This window comes from Stenella coeruleoalba (assembly GCF_951394435.1).
Source record: "Stenella coeruleoalba genome assembly, chromosome: 1".
In the NCBI taxonomy this organism is placed as follows: domain Eukaryota; kingdom Metazoa; phylum Chordata; class Mammalia; order Artiodactyla; family Delphinidae; genus Stenella; species Stenella coeruleoalba.
Window position 1 is genome coordinate 12676860 of NC_137169.1, and position 11377 is coordinate 12688236.

Genomic DNA, 11377 nt, shown 5'->3' on the forward strand with positions numbered 1-11377 from the left:
GTGGGAAGCTAGAGCACAGCCCACTAGATTCTTCTTTCCTTTTGGCTACCTGTGGAGATTCTTTAAAGATGGAAGAGGAGTGGTTCAGGACTGGTAATGTGAAGGACTCAACGTGCTGTTGCTGGCTTTGAAGATGTGCACTATGAGCCAAGGAATACAGTTTCTCTAAAAACTGGGAATGGCTCTCAGCTTTTAGCCAACAAGAAAACAGGGACCTCGGTCTTACAACCATAAGGAACTAAATTCTGCCAACAGCTCGAAGGAGCAGAAAACGGATTCTCTAGTCTCCAGAAAGGAACACAGCCTGCTGACACCTTGATTTTAGTCACGAAAACTTTACCAGACTTCTAACCTACAGAACTATAAGATAATAAATCTATGTTGTTTTAAGCCACTAAGTTTGCGGCAATTATTACGACAGAAACAGAAAGCTAAAACATAAGTATGGATCATTTTTAATATTTAAACTACACCCTATCTTGGCCTATCACCATTCCAGCCAAGTTTACACCGCTTATCACTGTTACAGAATACACAGGTCCATATACATAAATTAACATAAAAACATTGAGTATTTTTAAATTGCTAATGTGTTAATGACTTCAGATACTATGCATAATGCCATCTCTGTCAGTATTCCTAGAAACTGTTATGCTTTGATTTGCAGGAAGGAAACGAATTTTGTAAAAGTTGTTCTTCTTGGTATTATGTTTTTCAATCAGGTATCTACCTTGTTTTAAAAATAGATGATAAATTCCAGAGCCATTGGATAATCTGTTTTTAAACCTTCCAAGGATGGGAAAAGCATGTCCCTGAAATAGATCAAGAGCTCACCTTCATTTATCAAATACCTAGCTTTCAGAGAGATACTCACTTATTCAAATCAATTTCGTAAGTTTGCATATGAGGTTTATCTCCAGTCTTGTCTGGGTCCCATCGATAGATGGCAAATTTCTTGATTCGGGGAGCTGTGGCTGCAGCTGTCTGGGCCCCACGGCAGGCCTGAAATTTAAAAAGTTCACAAGAAGGAAAAAAAAATCATTAAAAATGCAAGATAAGTCCTTCATTTAGTTGCCACTATAAACTGCAATACTGGATACAAACCCACACATTACTGACACAGTCTTGGAATAGGCAGTCATCCAATATCCAACACACAATACTAAGTACCTGTAATATGCCAGACATGGTGCTGGGGGCTGGTGAAATGGTGCTTAATAAAACAGACATAGCCTTTGCCCTTATAGAATCTACTTTGTAGTGAACAAGAAATGAAATATTCACAATAAAGTGTAGAGAGGGAAGAATGCAGCAGAGACTTGCACTAGTCTAAGTGGTCGGGGAAGGCTCTATAAATGATACTTAAGCTGAGGCTTGATGTATAGGGATGAAGGGGAAGGAGAACAGGGTGTTATAAACCTAGGAACAACACATGTAGAGGCCCGGGTGGGGGAGAGCACAGGCACCTGTGAGGACAGAGAGAAGTCCACCGTAAAGCAGGGTGACTTGACAAGGGATGGAAGAGCGGCAGACTCAAGGAAGTTAAGAAAGACTTGTAAGTTTTCATTTTATCCTAAGAGCAATAAGAAGCTAATAAAAATGTATCAGGTGGGTGACACAATCATTTTTCTTTTTGAGAAGAACATCACTGGCTTACAAAGGAAGAATTGTCACATGACATCTGGGGAAACCAGTTAGAAAGCCACTGCAGTTGTCAAAATGAGATGCTGGTGTTTTTAGATTAGGTGTCTTAGTCTGGGCCATTGTAAAAAAATCCAAAGACTGGGTGGTTTAAACAACAATCATTTACTTCTCACAGTTTTGGAGGCTGGGAAGCCCAAAATCAAGGTGTCAGCAGATCTGATGTCTAGTGAGGACCTTCTTGGTTTGCAGAGAGCTACATTCCTGCTCTATCTTCCCATGTTGGAAAGGGATCTCATGTCTTTCCCTCTTTTTATAAAGGCATTAATCCCATCATACAGGTCCTACCCTCATGACCTAATTTAACCCTAATTCCCTCTCATAGGCCCCATTTTCAAATACCACCACAGTGGGGATTAGGGCTTCCACATATGAATTTTGGAGGAACACAAACATTCCATCCATAGCATTATGGCAGGAAACAAGATAAAGAATATTGTATCTTAAAATAAATTTAGGGAACTAACAAACAGCTGAGACCTGCTCTCTCTGATGATTCTGTTCCATCTCCTGGGCACTTACAGTCCCTGCCAGTGGGTTTCACACAGCGAGCCAAGGAATCCTAGAGTGCCACCCAAGGGCTGCCGGGATAGGATAAAGTTAAGAGGGTAGGCCTGACTTCCCTCACTCCTTCAGCCAGAACAGCCTCCCCATAAAAACATATTTGCAAAAAGGGTGCTGTTGCTCAAAAAAAAGTTTTATATTTAAGTTTATACTCATTAAAAAAAACACTATTATTGCCTGGCACCAAATTAAATGCTTTATATTAATTACTCCATTGAATCTTCATTTTAAAGATGAGAAAAATGAGGCTCTGAGATCAAGTGATGGGCCCATGATTACAGAGCTGGTGAGTGGAGCCAGGATTGGAACCCAGGTCTGTCTGTCTGGCTCCAGAACCCATGTTCCTAAACACTGTACTATTCATTTGTGAACATTCTCAGGTCTCTTCGTGGTGCCGTTTTCTTCTCTTTACGTCTTAACTCCTTAAGGGCAGGTGTATTAGTTCGGGTTCTCCAGAGAAACAGAACCAATGGTGTATACATATATATACACATATAGGAAAAGAGATTTATTATAAGGAATTGGCTCACGTGATTACAGGGGTAACAAGTCTCAAGATCTGCAGGTGGCAAGCTGGAGAGCCAATGGTATAGTTCTAGTCCAAAGGCCAGCAGGCTCAAGACCCAGGAAGAGTCGTTATTTCAAGTCCAAAGGCAAGAAAAAAAATCAGTGTCTTAGTTTGAAAGCAGTCAGGCAGGAGGAACTTCCTCTTATTCGAAGGAGGGTCAGCCTTTTGTTCTACTGAGGCCTTCAGTTGATTGGATAAGGGAGGGTAATGTGCATTACTCAGTCTATCAATTTTTTAAATTTAATTAAAAATTTTTAATACAATTTTATTTTTTTACTTTATTTTCTGGTTGCGCTGTGTGGCTTGTGGGATCTTAGTTCCCCGACTAGGGATTGAATGCCGGTCCTCGGCAGTGAAAGCGCGGAGTCCTAACAACTTACTGTATACAGTAGGTCTCCTACATAAGAACCTTCAAGTTACAAACTTTCAAACGTGCGAACGTGCATCTGGTTCCAGCAAGGAACCATCTCCCACCTCCTCTCCCTCCTCCCGTCAGTAATTCTTCTTGTCTGTTCACTCGATGCCAGCCCCTGTACACCAGCTGTTATACTGTACTACTGTACTTTTAAGGTACTGTACTGTAAGATTAAAAATGTCTTCATCTTTTGTGTTTGTTTTTTATGTATTATTTGTGTGAAAAGTATTACAAACCTATTACAGTACAATATAGCCGATTGTGTTAGTTGGGTACCTAGGCTAACTTTGTTGGACTTACGAACAAACCGGACTTACGAACGCGCTCTCGAACGGAACTTGTTCGTATGTAAGGGACTTAACTGTAATGCTAAGCTGCCCCCATCCCATAGTCCTTGAAGCCCTTTTGCATTTAGGCAGATGAAACAAGGTCTCAACAAGTCCTGCTGAGCTTCCACTATGGTGATGAGGGATCCTGCCAGTCCAAAGAGCATTTATAAGTTGAAGATAGAAATATTCAGATGGTATTCCAGGCCAGCTATTTCTCTTATACACTGTTAAAGAAAGTAAAAACTCTTAAGGTTAACTGAGTAATTACAAGAAATGCAATGGAGTTTATTACTTGCTGGCAAAAACCGCCCCAAATTAAGTGAAGCTGAAAATATCAGCTCTCAGCATAAAAGAAGAGAATATATGAAGAAAATGAAAGTGAAGGTGAGGATGAAAGCTGTATTTTATCTTATCACCACGCTGGCTAAGATCCTTAATAAAAGGAAAGTCATTTCTGCAAATGAACACTCTTCACTAGGGGCTCCAATGTGAAATGACAGGAACGTTTGGCTAATGCCACCTTGTGGTGTTTAAGAGGAAGTGGAGGAAGTGAAAAGATTCCTGAAGACATTATTATTATTTTTTTTTGGCCGCGCTGCATGGCTTTCGGGATCTTAGTTGCCCGGAACCTGCAACCTCGGCAGTGAAAGCGTGGAGTCCTAATCACTGGACCACCAGGGAATTCCCTCTTGAAGATATTAGCTCCAGCGGCTTTCGCTTGCTTAACACACCCCCTTTTTTGTTTTTGTTAGATTTAATGAGGTATATTCATTACAATAAAATTCACTAATTTTAAGTGTATAATTTGATGAGTTTTGATAAAGTTATATAACTTCTACCACAATTATGACAGAATATTTCCATTCAGAAAGTTCTCTAGTGTTTCTCTGCAGTCAGCACTCTCTCCCTACCCCTGGCAATTGATCGGCTTTCTATCACTACAGATTTGCCTCTTACAGAATTTCATATACATGCCATGTGACAATACATCTTGAGTCTAGCTTCTTTCACTCAACACGATGCTCTGAGACTCATTCACGTTGTTGCATATACCCACAGATTTGTTAGTTTTTTAAATTACACTTCTCATTTGGAAATAACTGTAGAATCACATGCATTTATAAGAAATAATACTGAGATCCCGTGTACTCTTCACTCAATTTCCCCCAGTGGTAACACTGTACAGAACTACAGCACAGTATCATAACCAGAGTATTACCACTGATATAGTCCAGGTACAGAACATTATTTCCAGCCCGGCAAAGATCCGCTCTTTTACAGCCACAGCCATGCCCCTCAGGCCTCCCATTCCTACTCCTTCACCCCTAGCAATCACTAATCTGTTACATTTCTGTAATTTTGTCATTTTAAGAATGTTATATAATGTAATCATCTCATATGTAATTTTGGGAGACTGGCTTTTTTTCCATTCAGCACAACTCTCTAGAGACTCAGCCAAGTTATGTGCCTCAACAGTCTTTCTTTTTATTACCACGTAGTGTTCCATGGTCTGATGCACCTCAGTTTGTTAAGCCATTCACCCACTGAAGGATATGCAGGTTGTTTCCAGGTTTGGGCTATCATGAATACAGTTTAATGAACATTTGTGGACAAGTTTCTGTGTGAACATAAGTCTCCATTTCTCTAGGATAAATGCCCAGGAGTGTAATTGCTGGGTTGTATGGTAGTTATATGTTTAACTTTTTAAGAAACTGCTCAACTGTTTCCCAGAGTGGGCGGCTGCTATGCCTGAGGCAGGTAGTAGGGGGAAAGGGATAAAATGCCTTTAAAAAATATACAGGGGGGCTTCCCTGGTGGCGCAGCGGGTAAGAATCTGCCTGCCAATGCAGGGGACACAGGTTCGAGCCCTGGTCTGGGAAGATCCCACATGCCGCAGAACAACTAAACCCGTGGACCACAACTACTGGGCCCGCGCTCTAGAGCCCGCGAGCCACAACTACTTAGCCCACGAGCCACAACAAGCCCATGCGCCTAGAGCCTGTGCTCCGCAACAAGAGAAGCCACCGCAATGAGAAGCCCGCGCACCGCTACAAAGAGTAGCTCCCGCTTGCCACAACCAGAGAAAGCCTGCGATCAGCAACGAAGACCCAATGTAGCCAAAAAAAAAAAAATAAATAAAAAAAAAAAATAAAACAAACAAAAACCCCACACAACAGAATATCTGAAGGCGATAAAGCCCAACATAAGTTTTGGGGTACCCCAAAGTGTCACTAATTTTTTTCCAAAACAATTTAAATTCATTTTGAGTTTTGTACACAACGTATTTTATACAACATTTGGTGGGGTAAGGGGGGGCTAAAAGGAATGAAGAGAGAAGATACTGAAATCAAAATGGCCAGGGCAGGTTGTGGTTCTAAAAGTGATGGAACTTTGTTCATCTTGAGGGCTGAACTAAGAGTTAATCCACAGGATTATGGGAGCTGTGATTAAAACAACATTCCCCAAACAAAGAAATCTAAAAATTTGTTCTGTAGGTGTCTATGTAGTAGAAAGTAATAGTAATAGCTTTCATCACTCAGCCCTTACCACGTGCCAGATGTCATACTAAATTATGTCTAATCTTTACAACATCTCTATGAGGAAAGTTTTTTATTCTTAATTAAAAAATGAGAATAAGGTCATATAACAGAAGAGCCAGTATTCAAACATAGGTCATCTGACTCCAAAGTCCAACCTTTTAGCTGCTATATAGTGGTGAAAATGCAAATCCAAAACAGAACAGCACAAAAAGATAATTCCTCTCCCCCAAAAGATCCACAGAGCAAAAGTTTTTACTCTACTTATACAGTCAGCAAGATTTTAGGCGGTAGTTGGTCCAGATATAGTCATTCACTTATTTGTTCAACTACTATGCTCCAGGGACTGTTCTGGGCTTTGGGGGAATCAAGGACCAAACAGACATACATCCCAGTCCTGTGCAGCTTACACAGTGATTGGAGGAGACGCACACAAATAAAACCTATAGTTTGTCAGGTGGTGATAAATGCCATGATGGGGGTGGAGGGAGGGGTAGAAGGGGAATAGGGATCCTGGAGACAACTCTAAATGGGGTGGCCAGGGAAGACTTCACTGAAAAGCTGACACTTGAGCAAAGACCCAAAGGAGGTGAGTAAGCAAGCCACACATAAATCTAGGGGAAGAGCACAGAACGCAGAGGGAGCACGGAGCACAAAGATCTTCAGGTGGGAATGTGTCTGAGGAGAAATGAGGCGCCGGTGGTAGCTGAGAATGGAGTGAGTGAGAGGGACAGGAACAGGAGAGGAAATCAGGACGTTAATGGAAGAACCAGACCACGCAGGGCCTTGGAAGGACTTTTGCTTCTACCCCGAGTAAGATGGGAAACTACTGTAAGGTTTTGAGAAGAGGAGTGACAAAGACAAGTTTTGAAAGGATCATGTTGTCTCCTGTTTTGAGAACCAACTGTAGAGGTGCAAAGATGAAAGCAAGAAAAGCAGGAAGTAACTGCGATAATCAGCTAAGAGATGATGGTGGCTTGAACGAGGCTGGTGGCTGTGGAAATGGTGAAAAGCAGTTAGTTTTTAAATACACTTTAAGAAGGAACTGACAGATTTGCTTACAGATTGGGAGTGAGGCAAAGAGTAAGGATGACTCCAAAGTTTTTGGCCCAAGCCACGTGAAGGATAAAGTTGCCATCAACTGCAATGGGAGGGAAAGTTGGTGTGTGTGGCAGGATTTTGGTTTTAGGCAAGCAAAGTTTATTAAATATCCATGAGGAGATTTTGAGAATATAGTTGGGTGGCCATCTGAATCTGAAGATTTGGGGTGAAGTCTGGGCTGGAGACATAAATTTAGGAGGTTTCTAAAGCCCAAAGGAGTGTCTATAAAGACAAGGCCTAAGGACTGAGCCACAGCATTTAGAATTTGGGGCAAAAAGGAGAAATCAGCAAAGGGAGACAGAAAGAACTGCCAACGTGCAAGGGGGAAAACCTGAAGCCTGGGATGTCCTGGGAGTCAGGCCAAAAAAAGTGTTTTGAGGAGGGAGTGAACAATATGCTTCAGAGAGCCAAGTACCATGAGAACTGAGGACTGACACTGGATTTAATAAAGCCAAGGTCACTGGTGACCCTGACCCAAGTACTTTCCGTGAAGTGGTAAGTGTGAAAAGTCTGACTGGAATAGGTTCATGGGAAGATGTGGGGAGATGAACTGTGGTCAGTGAGTTTAGACACCTCTTGAGACATTTTTCTATAAAGATGAGTGGAGAACTGGGGTGGTGGCTGGATCCAGCTTTTCTTTGTTTTTTTTTTTAAGACGGAAGAAATTACACCATGCTGTGTGCTGCTGCTGCTGATCCAACAGAGAAGGAAAACCTGGTAAGGCAGGGGAGAGGGGAGACTTTCTGGAGAGCTATCTTTGCCTCTTTATTTTTTCACATACAAATCTTGTGGGGTCTTAGTTCCCTGACCAGGGATTGAACCCATGACCCCTGCAATGGAAGCGTGGAGTCTTAACCACTGGACGGCCAGGGAATTCTCATGGAGAGCTATCTTTTTTTTAAAAAGATAAATTTATATATTTATTTTATTTTATTTTTTATTTTTGGCTGTGTTGGGTCTTTGTTGCTGCACGTGGGCTTTCTCCAGTTGTGGTGAGCCGGGGCTACTCTTCATTGCAGTGCACGGACTTCTCACTGTCGTGGCTTCTCTTGCTGCAGAGCATGGGCTCTAGGTGCGCAGGCTTCAGCAGTTTGGCAAGTGGGCTCAGTAGTTGTGGCGCACGGGCTTAGTTGTTCCGGGGCATATGGGATCTTCCCGGGCCAGGGCTTGAACCCATGTCCCTTGCATTGGCAGGAGATTCTTAACCACTGAGCTGCCAGGGAAGCCCTGGAGAGCTATCTTTGAATAAGCAGTGGGACAGAGAGCACGAGTGAAGGGCAGCCAGTGGAGTGCTGCCGACTGTCCCACAGTAACAGGCAGAAAAGGAGGATATACAGGAGGAAGTGGGGAGGTGGGCAAAAATTTGAGTTTTTTTTTCTTTGTAGCCTGTCCGGAAATTTATACCACAAACCCATGACCAAGGTGGCGGGAGCGGGGGGTGGGGGGGTGGTCCTTCAAAAGCATTTCTACCTCAATCTACAAAACTAGTGAGTATTCAAGGCTTAGCGCACCTTTGTAAGAAATCTTGGATAAGATGAAACCCACAGTTTATAATTTAAGGGAAGAAGCAAGATCATCAACAACTGGACTGAAACCGGACGGAGGATGAGAAGGGGGAATTCTGGATCACGCTGAAGGCAGCTTGTTATGTCCCTAGGAAATCTTCCTTAAGGAGCAGGCTTGGAGCTAGATGTGTGAATGGCATGGGTCCAAATCCAAGCTCTACCACTTAGTAGCTGGATGTTCTTTGGCAAATTACTTAACCTTTCTGATTTTATTTCCTCTTTTGTAAGAAGGTTGGGAGTATTAAAATCTACCTCATAGGATTAACTAGAGGGCCAAGTTTCTAGCATGGCTCAGAAAATAAGTTCTGCTTTTCAGTATTGGCAACCGTACCAGTTCTCGTATTATTCTGATTGGCAGATAGGTATCCTACGCCCTGCCAGTGCTAGGAGCAATGATATACACAACTGAAAGTAGGTGGTAATTGCCTTCAAGGAATACAGAGTCTAGACGAAGAAATGAGGCAACACCACAAACAACAGTTAATACATTACAGTTAAATACAGGCAGAACTGTGGTTCGGTGGTGCAAACTAAATAAAAGGAATTCAGAAGAGAAATCCTACTGTGTCCTAGACTCCTAGGAACCTGAGTGTACCCAGAGCTAATACACCAAGCTCATTACTTTTTAGGTGGCTTTTGTGGGTCTGAATGCATATTCCTACAAGGGGGTGCATGTGTGTGGGAATCTTCTATTTTCTCTGCCCTCAGGAGGCCCTACAATGGCCTCACTTGGAATTGCAACACTGACCTATGAAACCAGCCTTTCCTATAATTCATGCTTGGAAGAGGCACCTGAGCTTTAGAACTCACTCTCATTGGTGGGGTTCTCACAACTTAATTGCCTGCTCAGCAGCTATAAAAGGAACTGGTCAAAATGTCGTTATCAATCACCAATTTAATGTTCAGAGGGCACCAGCTTGAGGTTCTGGTAGGCAGTCCTCTTTCTCAGCCCTCCTTCTCAGGAAGACTGTAAAATGACCCGTCTAAGTTCACGTATAGCATAGTGGAAAGAGCTAGCATTAGAAGATGGGCCATATGCACGGTGCTGCGCAGCCAGAGCAGTTTCTTAAGATGAGACGTATTCTCATGGGAGTGCAAGAAGAGGAGAGGACCGAATATTTCTTGTACACCTACCATGTGCCCAGATCTGTGCTAGGAGTTTTTCACACATTATGTTCAAAACACTGAGTTTAGGTCCTGGAACAACTGGTTCTTGGCTGCGATATTTTTGAGCAAGTAAAAAAATCTTCTTTCTGGGGCCTCAGTTTTCAAATCTCTAAAAAGGAGGTTAGAATTCCTGCTCACCCACCTTACAGGGTTTTTTCAGGAGCCCAGAGGAGGAAAAAAGATTTGAAAGATATTTGTAATACCTCAGTCCCTGATATACACAGATTGCAATGGCAGTTTCCCTTCCCCTTCTACCTGTTTCCATTTAGAATGCAGATCAGAAGTGTGTAGTTTCCTGACAATACAAGGGGCGCGGAGGAAACGTATCAATGCACCCGCAATAATATAAACAAGAGCAGTGCCAAGCTCTGTACCTGTGATCCAAGCCCAAACTCTGTCGGTATTACGATACGTCCTTTACAGACAGGGATACTGAGAGGATGACGCTGCTTTAAGGAACCCAGATAGATCCTCAAGGGGCTGAGTGGATTTTCCTCCGTTTCTCCCTTCCCCTCTTTACTGAGCCCTCAACCTTTGCACCCCGGAGGAGTGCCTCGCCTCCCAGTCCCATCCTTCACGCTCCGGCGGTTCTTTCTCAGAGGGGATGGTTTGGTGGCAGAAAAGGGCTTGGCGTTCAAATGTTTGGACTCGAATTCTGCTTCCAAGCCAGTCGTCACTCGCTCGCCATGTGACCTTGGGCAATTCAAGTCCCCTCTCTGAACTTCTTTTTTATTCTTATGTCTAAAAAAGTCCTCTCCGCCCAGACCAACTCACAGGCTGCAGAGAGGTGCAGAAAGATAACCAGCAGGTATGCTCCCGTCCAAAATCAGAGCCCTGAGCAAACGGGAGCTGGTATCCTCCTCCCTGAGGCCTGGTCCTGTGCTCCCCTCAATCTCCTCCGCCGCCCCTCAGCTGCAAGCCATCTCTGTGACTTTCATCCCTGCCCTTCCCACCCCAGAGCCGAAGCTCACCTGCAGGCAGGCTCTGCCAAGGGTTGTGGCCGGGAACCGGTGCCTCAAGGAGACTGCGACCACCGCCGCCATCTTGGATCCTGACGTCGAGCCCCACCCCTTAACCCCTGTCACTCTCCGCCGGCGTCCCGCCGAGCACCGCGGCACCGAGCCAGGATCCACCGAGGACCCGCTAGCCGCGCAGGAACCACCGAGTGGGAGGCGGCTTCCGGTTTTCTGAGGGGGAGGAGGGAAGGAGGAGAAAGCCAACAAGAGCGTGCGCAGTTGCGGTGGGCTCAGCGCATGCCCACTTGGCTTCCCGCGTTGGAAGGTGACCTTCCTCAAGGAAGGGGGCGGAGTCTGAAAAGGAGGACAGTGGAAAGGGGTGGGACAAAGAGCATGATGGGGCGGAGCCATCTGATACAAGTCTTAATACGATTTTTTTTTTTTTTTTTTTTTGCGGTACGCGGGCTTCTCACT

At 43.8% G+C, this 11377-nt stretch overlaps 1 protein-coding gene across 1 annotated transcript in view; it reads right to left on the reverse strand.

Annotated features, from left to right (window-relative positions):
- Nucleotides 1-11377, reverse strand: part of SDHB (succinate dehydrogenase complex iron sulfur subunit B) — a 35106-nt gene extending 23729 nt beyond the window's left edge. The window contains exons 1-2 of the mRNA XM_079928537.1: nt 10919-11377; nt 875-1002 (exon numbers count right to left, since the gene is read on the reverse strand). Of these exons, the coding sequence (XP_079784663.1) occupies nt 875-1002; nt 10919-11314 (524 nt within the window). The 5' untranslated portion in view covers nt 11315-11377. The remainder of the gene's footprint in view (nt 1-874; nt 1003-10918) is intronic.